The sequence below is a fragment of the Crocodylus siamensis genome, chromosome 4 (genome assembly GCF_052110815.1).
Source record: "Crocodylus siamensis isolate JL-2025a chromosome 4, ASM5211081v1, whole genome shotgun sequence".
NCBI lineage: Eukaryota > Metazoa > Chordata > Crocodylia > Crocodylidae > Crocodylus > Crocodylus siamensis.
The window spans coordinates 97,194,406-97,220,046 of NC_143398.1; the positions used below are offsets into that span (position 1 = coordinate 97,194,406).

Below are 25,641 nucleotides of genomic sequence, written 5' to 3' on the forward strand. Positions count from 1 at the left end.
TGGTATAGGACTGTGTGTGAGATTCACCCATGGGAGGGTTGCATGGATGTGGGTGATGTAATTCTACCTGGACATGGGTGCAAATGTGTGCATAGGCGCGGCTGGGCTGTGTGTATGGAGGGGATTGTGTGCCTGTGGTTGATTGTGGCCACAGTTGGTATGTGGGTGCTGGGGGATATATGTGCTGGTGTGGATTAAGGGTCAGATTGCACATGCATTGAGTGGACATGGCTGAATGCAGGCACATGTAGGTACCTGCATGTGTGTTGCTGCAGGATGAGAATGCATACATGGGTGTGGATCAGGGTGTGTGTGCGTGTGTGTGTGCTCTGGCATGCTGGCATGTCAGGGAATGGGAGTCATACATTCCTCTCCCTATGCAAGCCCTTCCCAAAATCAGCCCCTCGCCCCCACCTTTCCCCATCCAGCCATGCGTCCCCTGCAGCCTGCTTGTGCTCTAATGATGGAGGATGGTGACGGATAACGACCTCTGCATATCAATTCCCCCAAAACAGGCTATGTAGCTCCTTCCACTGTCCCCACTTCCATCCTCCTTTGCTCTTGCCAGCCAAGGCTGGTTGCCATAGCAGCTGACAACTTGCTGGGCCCAGCCTCTGGGGAGAAAGGCCGCAGCAGAGAAGCAGACCTGGAAGGAAGAGGCCTGCAGCAGGGCTGCGTCAATGGCTTTTGGGAACACCAGTGCACAGCAGGCTTCTGCTCCCAGTCCTCCTTGGAGGAGAGCCCTAAACCTGCCATGACCCGACACTGCCAAGTCATTCTTGGGTGCCAATGCATTCTCAGTTTGGTGACTCAGCAATAAGAGTCCTCTCTTCAAAGTCAGGCTTGAACCAGCCCCCCAGCATGATGCTAAGGGCATGCTGCTTGAGCATCTTTTCAGAGCCACTTTAAGCCCAGGGTCTGATATCTTGTGGTCACTACAGACCGCATGGCACTGCCACAAAGAAGGGCTTTCTAACCGATGCCCTGGCTGAATGCCAGCTTGGTTAACAGCATTTTGGCAAACTGTAGTCCCCTTGCAGTTGCCATCGGAGGAGATACGGTTTGCTTCCTTCTCTGTATCTTTCTGTTTTTTTGTGCTCCTGGTACAAACTGTCTGCCAGGCTACACCCAGGAGACAGCTGTAATTTAGTGCTGGCTGGATGGTTTCTCTGTCTCTATACATACATTCTATTAGAAGCGACCCATGAAATACATCTGAACAAGGCCAGTGTGATAGTCAAGACACTATGATACCATGTCCCACTGTTGGTCTTTTCAGCTGCATGACACTTCACTGTAGGACAATATAGAACTGTAGGGTTGGAAAGGACCTCAAAGGTCCTGGCATTCCTTTCCAAGGGCAGTATAGTGCCATTATATCTTGACACAGTCACTTTATCACCCTATCCTTATTGGTAACATTGACATGGGATCCTCAACTGACCATACTCACGGGACACAGGACACTTGTACAGCATGGTTCAGGGCCTCGCAGCTGAGCAAAAAACCAAGCAGGTGGGAGTTGGGAGATCTGTATTCATTTCAGCTCTGCCACTGATTCCTGCTGTGCCAAGTCACATGTCACTTTGAACCCATTCATCTATAAAATGGGGAAGATGGTACTTCCTTTATCTAGATTGTTTCTTGCTGTGTATGTACAGCTTCTTATAGCATAGGGCCCCAATTTCAGTCGAGGCCTGTAGTGGTGGCTGTAATGATAACTAATAATAAAATTATATATATATGTACCACACTGGTTCATTTAGTTCAGTATCCTGTTTTTGACAGTGGCAGAAGTGGATACTATACAGGGAGAGCATCTAACTTGGTATCTGTAGAGTGATCTATCCTCTATTCACTACCCCCTCTGGCATCTAGCATTTACTGGGTTAGAGAAGCCAGAGGAAACATTTCCAGCTGTTCTGTTCAATGACCATTAATAGTTCTATCATCCATGAATCCATTAAGTCCCTTTTTGAACCTGGCTATGCTCTCTGCCTCCACAACCTCCTGTGGCAATGAATTCCACAAGTTAACTACATGTTGCATAATAAAGTACTTTCTCTTGTTAATTTTAAGCATGTTGCCTACTAATTTCAGTGGAAGATAGTCCTAGTATTCTAGGATTTGGTGAACAACAGTTCCCTGTTCAGTTGTCCATACCCTTCATGATTTTAGAGACCTCTATCATAGTCCCCCTCAGCCTTCTCCTTTCCAAACTGAAGAGATCTAGCCTTTCCTGGTATGGCAACTGCTCCAGGCCCCTGATCATTTTGGTTGCCTTTCTCCGTACCTTTTTTAATTCTACTACATTCTTTTTGACATGTGGGGACCGGAACTTCACACTATTCCCCCCCCCCCTCTCTCTCACTCTCACACTCACACACATATACACACACACGACATGAGGGACATGTTAGCTAAAAACCAAGTGTGTGACAGCTGTCACTTGGGAGCTAACAGGGCTTCCATGATTTCAATTCTTTTTTTGCATGGATATAGCCAGGGGCACCTTTAGAAGGTGCACCTAAAAAGGCACAATCTGGTGGGCAGAGCTGCTAGGAGCCCAGTCAGAATAATGGAAAAGAGAAGAAATCAATGCAGATAATGGGAGCAGTATTGACTCCATCACCTGAGATAGGGAGATAAAATTAGATTTAGGAGAAAGTGGTGGGGAAGGAAACAAGTGCATTTCATTAGGACAAGGTGAGGAGCAGGAGAATGAGAGAGGAAGGAGAGAACAGAGAAAGTAAAGGAGGGCACCTGAGGATGACGGAGAGAGGGAGGGAGGGAAAATGAAGGGAGGGAAGAGCAGCAAAAAATGAGCAGCTCTTTTGCAACTTGTTTAAGTGGAAGTCGCTGTATCCTGCTCGTGTTTAGGTGGCATTTAAGAGAACCTGATTGGGATTTATTAGAAAATAAAAATGCTCTAATTGAAAGCGAGTGGAGGCAATTTGTATTAATAATAGGAAAAATCGTCAAATAATGGAATTGTTTAAAATCTATTAGTTTGCTCCGTGCCGTGAGAGGAAGGGGTTGATTATCACACCATACAGTGCATTAAAAGGAGAGCCCGGCCTGCCGGTCCCCTGTGCAGATTAAAGATGTAATTTATTGAAGCAATTTATTTTCTGGCGGAAAGAAGGGGGAAAAATGGAAAAATATGATAAGAGCTGCAATCAAGTCTGGGATTCTTAATTTGAAGACCTGCCTCTTATCTGCCTTGTTTCAATCATTAAAAAATGTATTCATTCCTTGCCTGGGTTTGAAGCTGCAGGAAAAGACAGAGAGGTTGGATAGGGAGAGGATCTCATGAGGATACCAATTACTCACCTTTTGAGGCTTATGTTATCAACTGCATTGATTGCAAAGCTAAGGTAAATCCTACCTTGGCTTCCCTGAAATAACAGCAGGTGGGGGATAGCAGGTGAGCACCGAGGTGCATCTATTTGTGTCTCTAGGGACAAAATGAGCATCCTGAGATGAATTCCGGTCAGCTTAATTCATCCCATCCACCTGCCCATCCATCCATGGAGTTCTCCAAAACTGTGCATTTTCTCTGTCCTGTAGTGAGGCCAAGGGGAGGGTGGTCTTCCTAGCCAATTTCCTATTGAGCCAGGCCAAGATGGTGACCCTGAAGGGCTGCTGGAACCAGGTTGCAGGGGGCAGCTCTGACAGTGAGCACTAACTCTTTCAGTTCCTAGTCCAGTCACACATTTCCTTTGAGTTTGGATGCTTTACCTTAACACAGAATGTGGGCCATTGAGGGGACACTTTGCATGGTGGAAAACGGCTACCTAGTCCTAAAAGTTGACTGAATGAGGGGCGTATGGGGAAGGAGAAGGGGATTTCAATCTCTGGTTGTAATGATTTTTTTTTAACTGATGGAGGTTTCAAGCTTGACCCCTGATTGGGGTGGGGGGAGGCTCTGTACTTGGCACTTATACATTTTGTTTTGATTATTTTTATAATACTTGTTTAAAAAAGTCAAAAGTTTGTCTGTCTGTCTGTCTATCTATCTATCTATCTGGTGGGATGGGTGAATTAAACTCATCCCACTGGTGAGTCACAAAGGGCAAACCATGAGTCCTCATAGAGACAGGCAGGGTTGGGGCTGCTCCAACCATTCCCCTTCCACCATTTCTCTCCACCTAGTGCCCTCTGTTCCCCTCTGTGCTACAGAGCTAACTTGCAGAGGTGCTTTCTGGATTGTAATGGAGGGGAGGAGTCTCTGGAACATCAGGTGCTGTCCCAAGGCTTGGAAGGCATGAGGAGGTGGGGAGCATGATCCAAGAAGGAAGACACCAGAAGGGCAACAGCTTCAGACAAGGCTGTGAAGTTGCAGGAGCAGGTGCTACTTGATGCCCAGATACCATGCTTTTGGGAAACTGCTTAGATGAATGGATGAACCAATTCAAGTGAACAGACAGACACAGTGGATAGACCCATGCTATCCATGCTCCAATGTCCTTTCATCTGCAAAGGAGCATTCTCTGCCCAGCCAAGTCACCTCCATCTGCCTCCTAAACCTGCTATCTATGCCTCTGCCATATAGTTCTGGCTCCCATCCCATTAGCAGAGCAGCTGAGCAGGCTTGTGTCCATTCCAGGTACCACGAGATGATGGCATGATGGGAAGATAAAAGACAGCAAAACTGGGAGAGTACACAGGACGTCATACAAATGGAAGATTGCCCCAAAGATGCTCTGAGCTCCATCAAGGTCCACAAGCCTCTGTTTGCATCTCACAAGGGGCTGGAGGAGAAACGTAAGAGAGGAAGGGGCTGTCTACAGCTAAAAGGGACCCACAAAGAAACAAATTAGTATCTATGGGCATTAATCACCACCCATGCTGAGACTGTGAAGCAAAGCCCAGCAGCTGCTGTCCCTCAAGGACCATGTCACCTGTCCGCCTCTTCTCTGCTGTTGACTTGCTGATGCCATATGTGGCTGGCTGGGCTTTGTATGAGTGTGTTTATAGGTATTGTCCTTTCCCCGGTTTCTAAGAAAACCCTATGTGGGAAATGAACAAAAACATGTATGAGTGGGGTGGGAAACCTTTCTTCTTCCAGCTGTGGTGTGTTGAAAGAAAGGCAGATTTGATCACTCAGGTAATTTTCTCCTCCCCCTACCCAGTTTCTTTTCTTCTACATTTTTGTTCCTTTGACTTTTTTCCATACCTTATTGTTGCATTTTGAATGAATTATTAGGGTTTTGGAAAACTGAAGACCAATAGTTCAGGCTTAAGTTGGTTATTACTATTCTTGTTTATTATTATTTATTATTACTATTATTTGAATTGCAGCTTACCTAAGGGCTTCAGTCAAGAATCAGGGTCAGCTTGCTAGCTTAGACTGTAAACTTCTTGAGGCAGGGCCTGTATATTCTTTTATCTCTGGATGACTAGGATCACCTTCTGCTATTCCTGCCCAGGACCCCAGCCACTGTACTGGAGTCTTCATCTGTGCCAGCACTCAAGGGATGTGAAAAACACCTTGTCAGAGGAAATTGCTGTTTCCCCCTAAACTAAACTCTAAACTATTTTTTGAGGCGGTGCCCATAGTGGGAATGTATTCTTGCAGACAATGTGGAGCTGTTGACTTCTCATCTAGTGCTAGAGCCAATTCTCTGACAACCTATTAAGTTCCTTTCTGAAGGGCACTGACTCAAGAGCATGCACAATTTTACATCTGGCCCCAGAAATGGAGTGACTGACAGCTTCCCTGATTGAAACTGCGTCAGATGCTCCTCAGCAGCTGAGAGCAGAGAGCCGGAGGGTTGGAGGAGGGAAGAGGGAGGGCACGGTGGAGTGACCTGCCTGGGGCTGAGGCTGGGACTTTACAAGAAGCTTGAAGCTGGTTATCAAATCTCCAGCAGCCAAGCCCTCAAAAGGGTTTTTCTCAAGAGATGATATGAAGAAGGACATACAGCTGGTTTGCAGCTTGTGATTCCCTCTGCCTGTCTTCCAGACACATATGCCTCCATCTCCCAGCCAGCACTCATTTTGCCAGGGCTGGGAGTGAGAACAAGGTGAAAATAGTTCATCAGGGCTTTGAAGACAGGGCCAACATGGGAGTGGATGAAACCAACCACCTTACCCCTTAGTTCAGCCAGCTCCAGGTCACACAGCAGCCCAGAGCTCAGCAGTGATTCCATAGCATGTTTCCCACCATGAACACAGGCATATATTCCTGTATCAACACATGCTGATACATCTGTATGAGCACAGCTGTATGATACAAATGTGTGCACATCTATAGATGTATCGCTACCATCCATATGCATGTACTCCCATCTCATGTAAAGACTCCAGTGGCACGTATAAACAGGCATGCATATGTACTCCTAAACTCCTAAATATGAATATATTTTCATATCACATATGTGTATGCATGTTCCTATATTACAGTGCAATGATGTGTACATACATGTACTATCACCTGATGGAAATAATGACTCTCATACTTTATTCTGCTAATGATATAACATCCATGCATCCTAATAATGCCCCCCACACTGACATATACTTGCATGTTCTCCTACAGCACATACGTGCATTTCTGTATATATGCATAAGATCCACTATTATACAAATGCTAACAAATACAAATCCCAATTAAACACCCAATACACAGAAAGGTTTACACATATATTTCCCTATATGACACTGACAGGCATGTGCATGTTTTCTTCCTACCATCACTCATGTACTAACACTGTCATTTACATTTGTATGACATGCAGAGCTCTAGTCACCTGTCCATGTGTACAATATGCAAGCATTTGCCCCTGTTTTGCTGCACAGGGGTATGCAGTTGTACATCTCAAACACACACACGAAAACACATACTCTCAAATAGTACATTTTCTGGCTCACACATTTTCCCATACCTCATGAGCACATATACCACTATAACACGCATGTCATCTCCTATAACCAAAACACACACATACATGGCCATGGCATCTCATAACACATCCACAAGCACATGTATGTATACACACACCCACACAAAGACTGGTTTTCTGACAGCCCATGTTTCTGTTTCACACGATATAAGCACTGACACTGTATAGACATTGGCATTCCCCCATTCTCCTCTTTATACTGCACTCATATACTGATACTCAGATGATTTTTCTCCTGTCTTGCTCACATTATGCAAACACACATACATATTCCAATCTCGAACCTATGCACTGTCACTTGCATACATGCAGTCCTATATCCCTCACATTGACAGACATATATGCTCCAGCCTTATTTACAGGCTGTCCTATATTAGTCACACTCTGAGATATACCTACATGCACCTCTGCATCATATACAGGCACTATCCTACATAGACCTTCCCCTGCTTGCACTCCTCTCACATGAATATATGATAGTCCACACCCAGTTCTGCATCTCACTCATGCACACATGCAGATACTTGTGTTAGCACTCGCTGACATGGATACCTTTATTTGCCTGCACACCCACATGTGTCACATCCACAAGCCTCCCTGTCCCACTGCCAAGGCAGGCAGCAGAGTTCAGAGAGAGGCAGAGTACAGACAAGGTGTTACAAGAAAAGGCCTCCCCCACAGCTGGGTCCCTGGTAGGTAGAAAGCACTGAACAATGAGACAACTGCTGCTGGCTCCCAGATGCTGAGAGAGGACAGTGCCAAGGAAAATGACAAAAGGAAGGCCAGCAAAATTTCCTGTGCCCCAATGGTCTGTGGCAGGACATGGGTGATACCGGCATTGTGGTTTTACCTCTGCTGCCAGCAGAGGTGGTAGGAGAGAAGCAGCAATGGCTGCAGCAGGCAGCTGATGACTCTGAGAGCAAGCTGGCAGGCATACAGCATGCCGGCTGATGCGAATGCCTCAGGGGGTGTCAGGAAGCCAAGCATGCAAGGAGGAAGCCTCTGCTCACTCACTCCCACTCCTCACCAAGTGCTTGGTTGCTGCAATGGTGCACACACCTGGGTTTGTGTTGTTCCTAGAGAGTGGTTAGAGCAGGGCACCTGGTTTTATTCCCATCTCTGCTACAGACATCTTATGTGAGACCTTGGGCAAGTCACTTAATCCCTGCCACCTGCCCCAGTTTCTCTGTTTCCCCATCTATACAAGCAAAATAATGCTGTTCTACACCTTGCAGAAGTATCTTAGCACAACCGGGCATCAGGGACAAGGTTACTGTTACATTTGCATTTCTGTCAGTGTCTGCCAGTTCCCAGCATCTTTGTAAAGGCCTCCAAAATAGAATAGAAATGCTCTGGGGGAGGACTACAACTCTAGCAGCCCCCAGCCAAACTCCTTGTTGGCCTGAGTGTTAACACACATACTTGGGCTGGCAGGCAGGTGCCAGATAGAAATCCAGCTGGAGACCCTTTGCCTGGGCTGTTTGCATGACCTCAGCCCTTTGTACCAAGCAGCGCCTTCCCCTGGGTTTAGAGTGCCATTCTAAAGGCTCTGTACCTCTCAAAAGGTACAAAAACAACCAAGTCCATCTCCATCAGACACCCCTGCAAACCTAAACCTATTTTAGAGGTAGGAAAACTGAGGCACTGGGATATTAAGTGTTTAACTAAAAGCCATACAATGAGTTATCAGTGGTAGAATGAAAGGAAGGCTGTTTTCTGGCATGGGATTGAGGCTCTGGACGCATGGGGGCTCAGCTCCTAGCTCTGCCACAGGCTTCCTGCGTGACCCTGGCCAAACTGCTTTAGTTCCCCATGTGTAGAAGAGAATGGATGATCACCCTTTCTGGGTCTTACCTGCTTAGAGTGTAAGCTCTTGGGGACACAGACTGTCTTTTACTATATATTTGCCCGGTGCCTGACCAGATCTCCTTGGGAGCCTGTAGACAGTGCTGCCATATGACTGATGGGTAGGAACTACAGTTAGGGATCTGAGGGTGCATCTACACATTCTTTAATGTGCCATAGTTACTGCACATTAAGTTTAGTACTTGTATAACCAAGTACTAAGTCAACGTGCAGTAACTGGCGCTACTGGACAGTAGTACCAGCACACAGCTTTTTAACGATGCTAACTGTGCAATAACGTAATACTACTGTGCAGTAGCATATTAGCATGGGTTTTGCCCTGCATGCTATGTCACAGTAGAATTAAACTACTGCACAGTTAGTATCTTATGCAGACACACCCTGAGTCTTTAACCACTGTGGACTCTTCCTCTCTGCCTGTCCTTCAGCTTTCCCACACCCTCATCAGAGGAGGGAGCACTTTATCTCTCCTGGCTCCCATGGTCCACTTCATGTTTTTGATCTCCATCGCGGCTCCTGTCATACTCTCTTGAAGCCTCCACGGAGCTGAACTCCAATCACCTTTTCTCAGCCTTGTGGTTTTTGGTAAGGGCCCCAACAGCCTCCCCAGGGGACAATGGCCATAACTACACACAGATCAAGTGCCTTAGAGGGTCCCATAGCTCTCTCTGGTTTAGTCTGGCCCTGGATGAGAAGAAGGGAGCAACAACCTTTCTCTGAAAGGCAAAAGCCTTCAAAAACAGGACCAATGGAATAGGGTGGGTGGAATAACCCGTCCCCCCCAGACCCTCTGAGTCATCAATAGTGTAACAAGCAGCTGTGCTGGGCTAGGGGGAGGGGAGCCAAGAGAGAGCCATCTATATATCTCAGCTAATGCTCTCCGGCAGAGCAGCCACGCTAATGGATATTAAAAGTGTCAGTTTCAAGATTTAGCAAAACGGTACCTTTCCTGATGCATCTCCTCCTGGCACTCGGAGCCTGGAGGGGGAGAGATGAGAGCCAGACAGCAGATCATGCATGCTAGTTGCAGGGGCTGTCCCCTCCCACACCAGTTCCAACCTTGCCATGATGCATGTGTCCGTGTAGGTGCAGCAGCTGGTTTCCTGGCTGCGTGCGCCTTCCTAGCTGCTGGCTGGTGATGCTTGTTCTCTGTCTTCACCTCAGCTTGTTCTCCCTGGCTGGGCAAGGTAATGGGCAGCCTGCAGATCTCCCTGAGCCAGGAAAAGAGGGAGACAGGTTCCCCTTCTCTGGAGCAGACTGAACCATGTGCCACCCTTGCTGCACCCCAGCATGGCATTAGGGGGCAGGAGCTACCAGTCCATGTCACCTGGACATGATGCCTCCCAACAGGGAGCTGGGAAAGTCTCTCCTTCCTTACCCAGGTGTGCACCAACCCTTAGCAGGCCAACACAGTGGAGGTGCCACCCTTCTTCACCTAGCTAAGCCCCCTCTCCCTACTCCCCAGCATGGCATTCAGGGATGATGTGCTGCTGTCTTCTAGCACCTGGCCAGGCCTTGTATCTGGATTCCTTCTGAAGTAGCACCAGGGGCCTCTGGAGAGGGACTTGCCCAACTCTCCTCCAGTGGAAGCCAGGTGGCTATCAGGTCTTTGCAATGAAAAAGAGGGGGGATGAGGTGAAAAGCATCCAGAAGCACCCTTCTGGAGCAGCCTTCACTTTCCACCTCTAATTACCCCCCATGGCAGGCCCCGCCACATCACTACACCTGCAGCTGGGGCTTTCAGAAGAGCAAGAGTGACACCCAGTGGCTAGTTTGCATAGTGGGTGGAAAGCCTGAGGGAGGTTAAGTGCGGAGCCCCACCCTCGGGACCGCACTTGTCCTCCAGCATCAGCAGAGAGTGGGTCCATCAGCACCCAGCCCCTCTCTAGGTCAGTTCCAAATCTTACCCCGTAGGAGACTCAAAGAAAAGCCCCTACTTGTTTTTTCCTCCTTTGCAGGTAGCCTCAGTCTCCCCATATTTGGCCCCCTTACTCCTCCCCTGGCCTTTCATGGCTTTAATAAGATTCCTGGACCCATATCTCTTCACAGTGCTGGTTGTCATGTTCCACAGGAGTTAGGATCGGGCAATTTTTCAGTCCATCCTTCCGCCTGGTTCCCTTTAGAACTCTGGCCAGTCAAGTTAGCAACAGCCCAAGCGCTGAGGTTTCTCTTGGAGACTGACTCTCAGCTAAAATATGAGCCATCTGGAAGTTTCTCCATTTGTCAATCCTGGGAAAGAATCAGGTGCCTGGAAAACCTCCTCCAGCCTACTCTGGACTCATGGCCCAGACCACTGTGCCATAACAACTCTTCCCCTGTTGACAAATTCTGCAGGGCCATTTCCTATTCCTACAAATTCTTCATACCTGTAACCTGCATCCCTCTCTCCATCTCACACTGGGAGGAGCATGTCAGCACAGGGACTGGGGTGGAAGGAGGATCAATAGTTGGACATACACCTGGATCCAGTTTACCTTTAGCTCTCTCAGGGTGGTCAGGGTATGACCTGAGAGGCACCTTCAGGTCCAGCATCTAGGTGCAGGATGGGCTCAGTCAGATTGGTGAGTTAATTTCCATAATGATGATTCAGATACTAGGGCCCTTCAGAAGATGAATGAACATACTTCAGCTGAGTGGACAACTCTTGCCAGAAAGCAGCCCAGCAATGCTCCCTGCTCCAGACCTCAGGAGAGCTGAAAAGCAGCATGAGAGAAAGAGGATCCAAAGAGGGAAGGAAAACACAGAAGGGTGAAAGCACAGAAATGAGCAAAGAAAAGGAAGGAGAAAAGCCAAGAGAAAGAGGAGGGGAAAAAAGAGAGGAAGAGGAAGACAGAAGGAGAAGGGGAAGGGGAAGTCAGAATCTCCCAGGCTATGATTTAAATTGCTGTTGAGTTTTCACAACACAAGGAACAGGCTGTTCCTGAGTCTGTGGCCCCTACCGACACACTGTCATTTGCATGAGGGTTTCACTGTGAGCTCCCAGCTGAGGTCAGGATCCCATGGGGCATGCTGTACACCATGCTGTACAGTCATGCTGACAGGCAGCCCCAAAGACTTTACAATCTAGACATGCCGGAAGTGGGAGAATTGGAGCCATATCCCTGGTTAGCAATGGGGAGCTGACACAGAGAGACAGAGTGACATGGCCAAGGCATGAGAGAGACTCAGCTCAGCTCTTTCTGGGTCCAGTTGAGGGCTTTTCCCGATTCACAATGAATCCTTGGCTTCTCTCCTCTCTGCCCACAATGCTGGCTAGCCTAACACAGCACAGGCTGAGAGAGGCTGTGATTGCTGCCTGTAACACCATCAGGGGAGCAAATACCAAGGAGGGAGAAGAGCTCTTGAAGTTAAAAGGCAAAGCTGGCACAAGAGCCAGTGGGTATGAACTGGCCGTGAGTGCATTTAAGCAGGAAATTAGAAGGTGGTTTCTAAGCATCAAAGAAGCAATGTGCTGGAACAGCCTCCGAATAGGAGCAGTGGGGGCAAAGAGGCTTGCTGCTTCTAAAATGGAGCTGCATCAGTTTATGATGGAATTGTACAATGTAGAGCTGGCAATGGTAGGCATCTGGGCATGATGACCCGGGGGGTCCACTCCAGCCCTGTGCCCAGATTGCTCAGTGTGAACAGGAAATGACAAAAGAACAGGGAAAGAGTAAGGAGCAGGCACACGCCCCAGAAGAAAGGTGTATCCAGTCCTTCACCTTTTCCTAGGATCCAGGCAACACCTTTCTCCACTTTGCAACACTCTTTCTTTCCCCTTCCCACTATCACTACTTTCCTCACCTCTTTTCTTTCACTAGCTATTCCCCCACTCACTTTTTATCTTCATATACAAGAAATACACCACAGGGGTTAATCCTCAGAGACTCCCACCCCACTTAGAGTACACTACTCAGCACAGAGGGGGAGCTCTGCTCCTTGAGAGCCTTTGAAGGGCAAGCTCTTTGATGTGGGTGTATATTTGAATAAATGTGTGTCCAGTGCTAGGCACACTCAAGGCCTCAATCCTGCTGGGGGTTTCTGGATGCTACCATAATATACTGGGATAATAAGGCAGGAATAGGGTTTGTTTCATTCACGTTTCCCTTCCGGGGGGGGAGGGGCTTTCCTCAAGACCTCCCCCCTACACACAGCCTTCATCTACCATTGGTTTGTAGGGTAGGGCTTCCAGGCCCTTTTAAGACATAGTGCCCCCCCCCCAAATTCCAGACACTACAAATATCCAAGGGTGCATCTTACACAGGCTCCTATATGCAGGGTCTGCCAGGCATGGTGGCTCCACACCAGGGCCCTGAATATGGGTTGCAGTAGGCTACAGCCTTCAGGTGACAGCAGTCTTGCCTGGCCAAGTGAGAGTAGTATGGCAGCAGATTTCCCTTCCCACTGCACCTAGGGAGACATGGCCAGTGGGGGAAGGGACCAGGCCTGGGGAAGGTGGTGGCCCTTGAGGGCAGTACAAACAGATTGAACAAAGAAGGGCAATGCTCACCGCATCAACCCTTGGGCAGTAGGACAGGTGGGGAGGAGTCTGGGCTGTGCTTCCTCTAACTCATTCCTTCTCACCCTGGAGACACCATGGGGCAGAAGATGAGCAGAAAATACACACAGTGGCACTTGGCAATGGAGAGACGTCCCCTCTGGGCCCTACCCGCCCAGGTCTGGTCCTCTAGCTGGGCCTCACTGCCCTGCTCTGTCTTCATTGCTTTCCCTCTGTCCTGGTTCTGAAGCAGGTACAGGCAGACACACATCCCTTGCTCAGGTTGGAGTCACTGGTATCTCGCCTGGTACTCAAGGCTGTGGGTGACTAGAAGGCCACCCAGTCCTTTCCTTTCCCTCCCCCTGTCTGAACTGACCCAGAGGTGGAGGAGGCAAGAACAGGCTGAAGCATCCCATCAGCCCAGGGTACTAGTGCACAGCCTCAAGTCCCAGCGGGATCCACAACTGAGTATGTGAGCACCAGAACCCATCCTCCCCACACCTCCCCATCTCTATCCAACCTCTAGGGGCAACTCCATCTTGCTGTTTCCCTTTTTCCTGGAAATGTTGCTCTGATTTAGGTAAGGAAAAGGGGCCTTGTTATAGGCTATGAGGGAAGCAGCTCTGCATTTCTCCCCTCTGCTACATACCCTCCCTTTGGACCTGCCCTTGCATCTTACCCCTATCTCAACATCTCCCTCCCTTCCATACATGGCCCTCTCTCCCCCGAGCTCCTCTCCCCACAACCACCATCCCTCCCTCCTTTCGCATTCACCTCTGTGCCCTTGGAGGTTTTCCCACTCCCCTTGAGCACCCGCTTCTTGTCTCTGCCTGGAGCAACCCTCCCACTACAGAGAATCTCTCCCTTGCACCCCCCATGCCAGTCTCCTCTCTCTCCCCAAGCATCCTTCCCCTCTGTTCACCCAACACCTCCCACTGTCCCATTCTCCTCCCCAAAATCCCTGCCTAGGAGCACCTCTATTCATTTCTCCTTTCTCTCCAAACCCCTTCCTCCCTATTATCCTCCTCAGAATCCCGTTGGGGTTTGGACAGCTTTGGGGACACCAGGCCCGTAGTTTTCCATTGAACGTTCCCCTTGCCACACACTTCTGAAGGCCTGGGGAACATGTGGGAGGGGGAGCTCGTGCAGCTGGTACTGTTGCAGCACAAGTGTGGCCAGCGGAGACGCTGAGCTGGTTTGGGTATTCTGGTCGCGGCAGCGTGCAAAATCCCATTATGGTTTTACTACGGTGAGTTTAATACAGTGAACCCTTTGCGGCTCCAGCTGCCCCTGCCGGGTGCCTCTGTAATTCACACCAACAGGTTTTCAATCTCTCAGCAATTCCCAGCTCACAACTATAGCAGCATGGCTTTGGAGGGGATGGGGGAGGACAAGGCAGCAGCTCCCAGCCAACAGTAGGGGAGGACAGTAGGGCCCATCACCAGCAGCACAGACCACAGGGAAGTCTGATGAGCATTGGCAGTTCTCAGTGGCTTCTCCTGGACCTGTGGGTGCGCTGTGTCTGCAAAATCAAGCTAATGGGGAGAAAGATATGCCTGGGCAGTTGGTGGGTGCCTACAACAGAGCTGTACTAGTAGTAGGGTGGCCATAATAGAGGACATTCCAGTTTTCTGCTACTCTGTCCTCTACTGATACAAAACCAGATGCCTTCATGTCCTCTATTTTTCTCTTCAAGAGAAAAATAGAGGACATAAAGGCGTCTGGTTTCATATCAATAGAGGGCAGAGGACAACTGGACTGTCCCCTATGATGGTCACCCTAACTAGTAGCCTTGCTTGGGATAGGCTCAAATCCAGTTTGGGATTCAGGCCTACAGGCTCCCGGCTCAGAGAGGTCTCACACCCATACCTGTTTGCCTTTGGCCTAGCTATAGAGAAAGGACAGCTTTGGGGTTGAGACACTGGCCTGGGACCTCAGTAATTTGGGCTCCATTTCTGACTCAAGTCTGTGTAACCCTGGACAAGTTACTGTGTCTCCTTGTAACTCCATTTCTGGCCTGTGAAATGGTATGGAGAGCCTCTCCTGTCCGGTTAGACTGGAGGTTCTCTGGAGAGGGGACTGTCTCTCCTACCAGGCTTACCACAACAGAGCCCTGGGTTTGGTGCAGCCTCTTTAAAAATAAAACAGAGGCTGTCCAACCAGCTTGTACTCACTCCATCTGACCATGAGTTGGCTACCTGGCTTGAGGGTACATTTGAATCAATATGAATACGAATGCTGATATTTGATCACTGCTGACTAGATGTGGCAAGGATATGTTATAGTCTTCTTTTAATCTGTCCAGCTGATTTGGGCGAATCTGAGTAGTCACTTCCCTCAGCAACATTTGCAATGCTTGCCATAAAAGAATCTCTGGATGCTTTTCACTCATGAGTGTTGGCCTTTTACTGCCTTCTGGCACACAGGTCCTTGTCATGACCCCTATTTAATAGGTGGAAGACACAGGCTGGAGGGGCAAAGTGATTTGCTGAAGCTCAGTCTGAGTCACAGCTGGTCACAGAACTCCACTCCCATATGTAGGTGGTATCCTGTAAGCATCAGGAGCGCTGTGCCTTCACTGTCACACATGCAAATCCTTAGAGTGCATTTGTGTTGTATGGGGTAGGAAATGTAGTACTCTAGGGGCTGTATTTATGGTGATGGGAGTAGGGGAGCATATATACATTTATGGTGAAAGGCATACACTCAAAAGCACAGCAAGGCACAGATATATAGGGTGCAGAAGTGAGTGTGTTTACCTTCATGGGCAAAGATTAGGTCTGGTTATCCTTAGAGTAGGTAAGGGGTTGCTGGGTGGGGAAAGGAATATTGCTGAGCCACGGTACCAAGCCTTGAAGTGTTACCATGACTCTCATAGTGCTTAGTGTTTTCTAGGCCTGTGCGAGTTGGAAACGATCCGATCTGGCTTTGGATCTGGCCACTTCGGATGGCCGCAATCTGATCTGGAGCTCCGGACCGGGTTTCTGCCTCGATTCGGCCGAAGCAGCTCCGAAGCTTCAGAGCCGCTTCGGAGATCCGGCCATAGGGTATAATGGGGAATCAGTGAAATATCTATAACTTTGTTGTTTTTTATCTGCTTTGGATGAAACTTGCAGGGATGGTAGCCTCTGCTGAGAGCATGAAACCTGCCAAGTTTCAAGGAGATCAGTGGAGGGACTTTGGGGGAACTGTACACCAAATTCCTGAAAGCCAAACTCATGTCACGTCTGTGTGTTACAACACAGGGAGTCAAAACTGCAGGGGTGGTAGCTCATACTGCCTGCCAAATTTCAAGAAATCGGTGCAGGGGTTTTGGGGGAACTGCACCTCAAGCTTCAGACAAGCAAAACTCATGCCATGGGTGGTACTGTGTGTGTTAAGGCGCAGCGGAGTGACAGCTGTAGGGATGGTGGCCCCTGCTGCAGCCACGACGCCTGCCAGCTGTGGAGAAAAGATTGTAAGGATTGAGACATCTTACGAAATACGAACTTTCATTTCTACCTTTTAAAGGTAGCTACTTTTACAGTCTTTTCTTCAATGCCTGAAGAAGGCTGTTTGTTCCCGAAAGCTTGCAATTAAAGAATTTTTTTTTGCAAAAATCTTGTTGGTCTAATAAAAGATATCATCTCTACTATGAGTCCTGATTCCATTTTTATAAAAAGTATCAAGGATTTAAGCCTTATGATTTTCAGTGCCTGGCTCATACTTTGCAGTTGTTTGAGGTTAGCGATACAGAGTGCATGTTTTAGCAGGGTGGGAAGGTGGGTGGGTCAGTGATGAAGGAAAATGTGTGCACATCTTCTAGGTGGCCAGGAGTGCAGGCAGCGGTGGTGGAAGAAGAGTGTATGAATGTGTATTTTTGGGAGTAGGTAGGTGTATAAGCACGTGGGGGTGAAGACAAAGCAGATCTGGGAGCTGTGTGTGTATGTGAGGAGGGGAGAGAGGGGGTCTAGGACAGGGATGGGCAAAATGCGGCCCACGGGCCAGATGCAGCCTGCCAAGCCATTCTATCTGGCCTGCAGAGCCCCTAAAACATTTAGAAAATTAATATTAATCTGCCCTGGCTGCCTGTCATGTGGCTCTTGATGGCTTGCCAAAACTCAGTAAGTGGCCCTCCGCCCGAAATAATTGCGTGCCCCTCGTCTAGGAGCTGCCTGAGTAGCTTATGAGGCACTGCGTTTCTTTCCCCCTAGCTGTATAGCTTGGTGCAGCTGAGCAGCCAGCACTCCCCTCCCTCCTGCCAGATCCCAATAGCCTTCTCACTCCGTGAAGCAAGCTGTCTCCTGCAGGATGTCCTCCAGAGAGGAGGCTGGGCAGCACATTAGCTCCTGGCTATAGAAATCACTGTGCCTAAACAACAGTGGCAGAACTGGCAACAAGCACCTGGGGCCTCAGCAAGGAAAATAAGCCCATGAAATAGGCAGAACAGATCCCTTTTCCACCACTGCAAAGATTTCATACCTACTAGTCTTACTAGTCCTTCCCTCTCCCACAACCCTGGTTTTTTAATTTCTTTTTGTTCCATGGTTGACTCGAATGTTGCCTTTCCCCAGCCCTTTTGCAGACGCAGAGCCAAAAGTAGTGACATGGGGCCAAGCCTCACTCATGAACATCACTGGGGTTATATCAGCACAGGAAATGAAATGCTGGCCTTCTCTCTCTGATGCTATCAGTGGCCTCTCTTTCCCTTTTGGGCCTGGTCCATTTGGAGGTGGAGGCATGCATACCCTGGGCACTTCTTGTCTTCACTGTGCTTGGCCCATCCAGTCTTAGGTACTGAAGGAGTTTGGGATGTTTTCTCCAGGTAAGAGTCAGCAGCTGGAGCAGAGGAATCCTGCTGGCTCCAGACAAATCACTGTAATCTGTGCCTCTCCTTTCCTCTGCTTGGGGAAGGCTGTGTATCTTTTCCATTTAGATAATAACTGTCTGTTGGCAAGGCTGACAGCACAAACTCAAGCTGCAGGTGACCAGCAGGTGCTGTGAAGTTTGGCTCAGGTTTAGGCTGGTCTTCATTGATAACAGAGCGCTTTCCAGGGCTCTGCCAAGAAATAGCTTGATCTTCCTGGCTGGAGCCTACCCAGGGAAACATGGATGGTGAGGGGATATTGGTGAGGGAACAGATAAAGAGAGAGGAATAGATAGGGGTGAGGGGATGTCGGAAAGGGGACAGGGCAAAGATGGGGGTGAGGGCTAAAGTCTGAACTCTTGGAATGAGAGCTAGTTCATGAATGAATAAAGTTCTTTTCCTGCCCATGAACATATTTATGAACACACTTTAAAAATTACTTTTTTCTTTACATTAAAAAACTCCCCCCGAAGCATGATTTTTTGAAGCCATTTTGTTTGAGATTTCTTCTTTTCTTTTTCCTCTTCTGACTAAGGCTGGGACAGGGGAGGGAAAGCAGGGGTGACAGTGGCTAAAGAGAAAAATAAAAACAAAAGAAACCAAACCTGAATTTTTAAGGGGTGACTAAAAGATTATAAAATGTATCAGCGAAAAATAGGGAAAAAAATCTATTAAATATTTTTCATCATCTTCCTCCCCACCCTCAAGAAAAATTCAGCAACATTCAGTTTTCAATTGGCTCATAGGTACTTCTGTGTGACACTGGACACAACAGTTGCTACAGCCCATTCCCCAATGGACTGGGGATGAGGGAGGTCCTTGTATGGCTCATAGAAAAGTTGGGGGCAAGTGGGGTGGCTGAGTGGGTGTGGTGGCAGCCTGCCAGGACTTGAATGCAGCTGACAAATTTACTTAATATAAATAAATATTCATAGAACTGATTAGACATAATTGCAGCTCAAATCACCCCCTCGTCACCCAGCTCCACAATCTGTGACCGGCACAGAGGAAAAGATGGCAACAAGCAGCATCTCCCCTCAAGGTGTGCTTAGGATGTCTTTGTCACTTAATGAGAGAAAGCTACCATGAGACTTCACGCAACACACACACACCCACCCACCCACACACACACACACACACCCACACAGACACACACACCCCTACAAAATTTTCTGCTCCAAATAGATCCCCACCTCCTTTCACGCACCCAGAAATGAGGTTCTCCTCTTCCAAGTACGCCTCCATCTCCCACTGGACTGGGGCTGTCCATAGGTCTCTGTCCATCCTCCCATCACATTGCCTACTCTTTCACTCTGGAGGAAACTCTTTCCCTGCAGCTTTCTATTGTTTCTACTCAGCCATTATTAGGAGAGTTTGCAGTACATTAATTCCTCCCTCAGCCTCCTGCGGTCCAAGGGGGAAGAGTGGGAAGTGGAGATGCACCTGGGGCTTGAATACGCAGTGTGTGCAGGTACGGATGAACACATGTGAAGAAGATGGGCATATTGAGGAACATGGGTATACATATTGGAATGTGATGGAAGGAATGTGTTTAGGAGTACAAGACGAGTGTGTGTGTTTGTGAATAGGAGGGTGTGCATATGTAGGGGGAGTACATGTGTATTTGTGCATAGGCGTGAGCATGTGGGCATGTTGATATGCAAGGAGAGTGTTTGTAACTAAAGGGGAGAAGAGTGTAAGTGGAGTGCATATGGGCATGTACATGTGTGCACAGGGGGAGGAGAGATGAACTGGTTCCCCTCTCTACTTCTTCCTCTGGCTGACACAGGACTGTGTGTCAGTGATACCCGGATGCTCAGCCTGCCATCACATCCCTGCCACTGCAGGCACACGCTGCAATCCCAGCTGGCTCATGTGTACTTGCTATTGAGACTAGGCTGAGCAGGAGTGTCTGGAAGATCAATGCCCCCCGCAGGAGACAGCATCTGCATCAGAGGGCTACTTGGCCTAGGTGGGGAACTGGAGCTTCATAGAGGACTTGTAGAGAGGGTTATGTCTTCTTTGCCTGGGATGGAGGAGCTCTGTCTGGAACATGTTCTCCAGTCTCACCCCTTTAACAGCCCTGTGGCATGTGTTATCTGGAGTTAGAGGGAAGAGCCTCTTGTGGCTACCTGCAGCCTTTAGGCAAACCACATGCTTGGTGGTCGAAGGGGGATACACATACACGTGCATGTAACAGTGGTTCTTGCTCAGTAAGAAGGATTCAGAACCACACCCCCCTCCCCAGCCCCTTACACTGTAGCTGTATGCCCCTCACAGTGCAGCCTGCCCTTGCACCCCTGGAACCACAGCCTGTGGCAGGCAGAAAAGATCTGGCCCATCAAGAGTGAAATAACGTGTTAACCTCCCTCCCTCCTCTTCCCTTCCCTTCCGCCTGGGACAGGCCTCATTCATCTTCGTCAAAGGGAGGAGGCAGAATTGGAAATGGCATGGTGAGATTAGACTGCAGCACTTCCCTGTCACAGACACTTAGAGCAAAGCCTGCAGAGGCATTGGCCATGGCCCTGGCCACCTAGAACCACAAGGCACAGCTCTGCCTGGGCTTTGGGCAGACTTTCTGTGAGTAGGGCAGATGGGGGCAGCAAGTCTAGATACCACATCATGCCATTAAGAACCAGCCAGCCTCTGTCCTAGCCAGATACCCCTCCTTTCTCCTATATAACACTGTCCCCCCCAGCCCTGTCTCTGTCCCCTCTTTTGCCATTCTGCTGTGACTTAGCTCTGTTGATGTGACCCAGGCCAGGCCAAGCAAAGCTGGCTTGTATTTCTCCTCCCCCTCCAAGGGACAGAGCACAAAGAGCCGTCACACAAGCATCTGTCACTAAGGACAGTGACACAAGTGCAATTGCCCATCCATCCTTTGCCCATGCAGAGAATGTGCAAACAGTTCTTTTCAGGCTCAGCATGGGGAAATAATCACAGTGCTGCCCTATGTGCTCACTTGGTGTCACACGGGCAGAGGGGACAGAACCATGGGTCTCCCCTTCCACAAGCTCCACTTGAGAGCTCTGTTTGCTCTCAGCACTATAGGGCACATGACAAAGCTGAGCAGCTCCAATTCCACCCGGTTGAGGGCAGTGTGTCCAATGTTACAGTGACAGGCATTATACAAATACCTTAAGGAGAAATGCACTGGTCAAGCTCATTAGCATGCCTCCTGCAATCCCTTCTGACAAACCTAAGAGCTAAGTGTGTTTGAGAATCCAAGCTCCCCAGCATTCGGCAGGAGGTTTGGGTTTGGGGATCCGTCTTGACCCATGCACAGAAATAGGCTCAGTGCCTGATGTTTAGCTTTGGATCTGAAGTTTAACCCAGAATGATTTCTCCAGTTCTCTGCCTCCCTCACACAAGCTCCCTGCTCCCTTCTTCCTGTAGCTCTACAGCTAAGCAGAATTGAACGAAACCCCTGGCTCCTCTCCCAGATCACGTCTCCGCTGCTTGCAAACGATTTCTAGAAAGCTTTTTAAAATGTATTAGGCTTTCCAAAAGGAGCTGATAAACAGGAGAGGGAGGGGCAGATGCAGGAGGTGGGATGCAATGAATTGCCATGTTCCCCAGCTTTATGTTACCCTCCTCCTGGCCTTTTATGAAAATAGATGGACATTTATTATGAAAATAAATTACCAGCTGCGTGCAGGAGTCCTTGATAGAGTGAGGGAAAAAAACAAGTGGCAGCCTTCCCTCCAAGTGTGCGTGCGTGTCTGTGTCACCCGCGGCACCAGTGATGAGAAGGAGCGACGCATTTGCCAGCCAGCAATCTGTCAAAAATTACTATCTGATTGTGTGTGTGTTCTGGGCTGCGGTTTCTACCAGCAAGGGTAGAGCATGTTTATATGTGACCAGTCAGACCTTGAATATCCCCATCTGGCCTTTGTAGCTACAGAACTCATTGATTGCCTGTGGAGTGAGCGAATGAGCGAGCGAGCGAGTGAGTGTGTGTGCACACACCTGCACACTTCTGTGCGGTAGAGCTCAATGTTTGGAGTCCAGCGTGAAGCACCTCAAGTTTATTGTCAGTCGATTTGCTCCTTCTGTGCATGCATGCATCTGTGTTATGCTCCAAGTAGGTTCGTGTCCTGGAGCAGCAGGAGTGTGTGTCCGTGTCGTGAACACTGGGTGTATTGTCTTGTCAGTGAGCAGTATGCAGCATCTCGTGCCACTCCATTAGCAGTGTACAGAGTTGTGCAGAGTGAGTGACGCATGAGCTTTGGAAAGAAGATATCTGCAGTGGAACTCGGAAAGGATGATCAAAAATGTCCCCTTGTCATCCGCCACTCCTCAGCCCTGGGAGATGGGCTGCCCTGGTCTCTCCCTGGATTGGCCTGGTGGATGGATGAGCTGCATGGCCTCCATCCCCAAGTCCTTTCATATTACTCAACCACTGCCCCTCGGAAACAATTCTGTATGTGTGTGTGTGCACGCGTGCGCGCGAGCGTGCATGTGTGTGTGTATACACATGCACACAGGCTTCGGGGAGGATGGAGGGGGGCAGCCTACCCCAGAGAATGGGAAGAGCCTGCAGCATATTCCTGTGGCCACAGGAATGGAGGAGGGAAGGTAATAGGGCTCAAAGCCTGGAAACCCACTTCAGGCCCCCTGGCACTTGTCCCCATTTGAATATGTTTACAGAAGCTGCCAGCTGAGGGCAAGACTCTAGCCTCTTCCCACCTACCCCTGGCCCTTACCCAGCCTTGCTCAAACTGGGACCTACAGGGGCTGGGGGTGCTGCAGGGAGGACTCCTTCCCTGCCCACCTAGGGGCTTGCAGGTTCACCCCAGGAGACATTCACAGAAGACCAGACAAAAACCTTCACATTCCTTCTCTCGGGTGTGCGCGTGTTCTGACTCTGAGATACGTTCCCTGTCTCTCAAAATTAATTCAGCCTCTCCAGTGCATCGCAAAGTAAATCAAATAAATAACCTGATGGTGGATTTCCTTGTGGACAGAGCCCCCTGCAGGAGGAAAGAGGCAGAGAGAGGGGAAGAGTATGAGAGCAAGGAGACCGGAGGTTTGAAGGCAAGGGGCAGAGGAGGAGAGACAAGTGGAAGGAAACAGGATCTCTACAGACCTCTGCAAACAGGGCAGGGAACAAAGGGGCAGTTTGGAGGAGATTGGGATGGCTGGGTAGGGCATCTGGGGTGCACGATACCAGCCTGCAGTAGTCTTGCACCTGCTGCCCCCAGCTTCTAGCTCTTCCAGCCTTTGCTTAGTGAGTTACTCCATCCTACAGACACCCCCTGTGAGCCAGAAGTTCATGCCCTCTTGTGTGCGGATGCTGTGCTCATCATTATCCGGAGCGCGCAACTCCCCAGACAAGGGCACGTGACATGACTTTATCATCTCTTCTCCGTGCAGCTCTTATAATTATCTTTTAATGATCATTCCACCCTGAGGTTTTAGCTTTCTCTACACAAGAGATCCATGTTCTCTGAACACAGGATACCAGTGAAACAAATGGGCAGTGAAGGAGAATGCTCTGCAAGCTCCTGTGATGCCAAAACCCAGCTGCTGAAAGAACATGGCTTGGGGGGGCACTTCAGGGCACTGCAGGCTGGGATGCAGTGACAAGATGCCAGAGAGGGTTCTTCCCCAAGCCGAGCCTCCTGATGGAGGCATAATGTGTGCCAGCTCCGAGTGGAAAGAACCCAGGAAGGCAGAGAACCAGAGCTGGTTCCCTGGTCACACAGTACCAAAGTGCCCCAAATGTCCTTGTCCTTGAAGCTCTCTGTTCATAGAGACCTCCAAGCCTCACACTGCTGTGTTCAGGGGCACGGAGCAGGTGCCCACAACTGGCAGGGGGCAGACAGGGCTCCCCATTGCACAGGAGTTTCTGGGTTCACGGTAGGGCTCCTCAGCCCAGCACTCTTCTCTCCAGGGCCCTTGGCTCCTTAATCAGAGATACAGTTGGGTCCTCAGTTTGTGCAGGTGGCCTGGACCATGCTGAACCTTTCCAGGACTTCCCCAGCAAAATGTATAAGTCCCACTCAGTGGCTGAAATCAGACACCAGTTCTGTAAAAAAAACTGGTGACCTCCCCACCATGTCCTCCCTAATGCATAGAGGCTGGCATGGGAGCCCAGTAGGGATGCCTCCTAGAGTGGAAGGATGGAAGAGGCCACAGCCCTGGCCTCACCCCCAGCAACTATCCTCCAACCATTCAGGGGGTTGAGGGAGCTGATGTCCTCCAGGAGACCACTGCTGGTGAAGCCCAGCAGCAGAGGGCACTTCCCTGAGGGTTAAGTGTTTTGGGCACAAAGGAGTGGGCCCATGGCAACCAGGCTCAGTGTTTGCTGGCAATCTTTTTCTTACGGGCTGAGACCAGGTCATAGAAGGGATCCTGGGTGATGCTGGTCCTGGAAAGGAGAGAAACAGGAAAGCAAGTCAGGGATGAGGAAGACCACAAGGAATAACAAGATCTCCATGGACTCCAGAATGGAGCATCTGTGGCCCCCTAAGCAACACTCTCTTCTTGGACTAGCAGGAAATCCTTCTTAGCCCAGAGCTCCTAGCTCCTAGATGGCTTAATCTCCAGCACCATGGGGGCTCACGAGGCATGGAAATGGGAATGTTTATGTCTCTAATAGGGTCCACTGCCTTTCCCACCCAGAGGGCTCTCTTCTTTTGCCCATAAAGTATCCACTGAAGTGCCCCACGCAGACAAGGTTAGGAAAAAAACCTTTCTTACTAGGTGTAATCCTTGGAGGTTGTTAAGACCCAGCTAGACAAAACCTTGGCTGGGACGATCTAGTTGGGGCTGGTCCTGATTTCAGCAGGGGGCTGGACTAAATGACCTCTTAAGGTCCCTTCCAACCTTAATTTTCTGTGATTCTAAGGTTAGGCCCCCAACCTCTGCATGTTGGCATGGGGCTTCCATTCACATTGCTTCCCTCCACTGCAGCTTGGGCAGGGCTTTCTTCTGCTAGTGCCATGCCTCTCCTAAGCTGAATGACTCATGCAGGGGGAGCCTGTCAATACTCACTTGGGGCCCACCTCTTACCGTATTGCCTCGATCCACTGGTTACGCTCCTCTGGCGTGGGTGCAGAGATCTTGTAGGACTGATGTTTGCCTTCCACTACCTTTCCATCCCCGTCTGTCTTGCAGGCTTTGATTTTTTGCCCTTTGCAGTTGGGATTGAAGAGCTCAAAGCAGTTCTGTGGTGAGAGAGTTGACAGAGATGAGAGGACTAGGAATAGTCAAACCATTGCTGTGCCACCTCCTGCCTTGTGGGTTAGAATGAGGGAGAGTGTATAAGAGTGAATGGGCTCTTATACCCTCAAATGGGGCCAGGGTTTGGTCTTTCCAAGCCTAGAGATCCCAGCACTTTTGGGGTAGGCCCCAAAGATTCAAAGACAAGATAAGAAATTCAGGCAACACCCTGCCCTCAGCAGCAGCTCCTGTGCAGTGCTGAACATGAAAACATGCTTTACAGAGATGAAACAGTGACCCTGCAGGGTACATAATTCACTCCACATGGCATACTGGAGGAGATCTCTGCTGTTCTGGGACAGGATCATACTTCAACC

The 25,641-nt window shown here is 49.3% G+C and overlaps 2 protein-coding genes across 2 annotated transcripts in view; one reads left to right on the plus strand and one right to left on the minus strand.

Annotated features, from left to right (window-relative positions):
- Window positions 1–25,641, plus strand: part of RAC2 (Rac family small GTPase 2) — a 161,016-nt gene that overhangs the window by 90,623 nt on the left and 44,752 nt on the right. The gene's annotated exons all lie outside the window — the stretch shown is intronic.
- CYTH4 (cytohesin 4) overlaps window positions 23,471–25,641 on the minus strand; it is a 43,676-nt gene continuing 41,505 nt past the window's right edge. Inside the window, exons 13-14 of the mRNA XM_090043077.1 lie at window positions 25,115–25,269; window positions 23,471–24,470 (exon numbers count right to left, since the gene is read on the minus strand). Of these exons, the coding sequence (XP_089899203.1) occupies window positions 24,398–24,470; window positions 25,115–25,269 (228 nt within the window). The 3' untranslated portion in view covers window positions 23,471–24,397. The remainder of the gene's footprint in view (window positions 24,471–25,114; window positions 25,270–25,641) is intronic.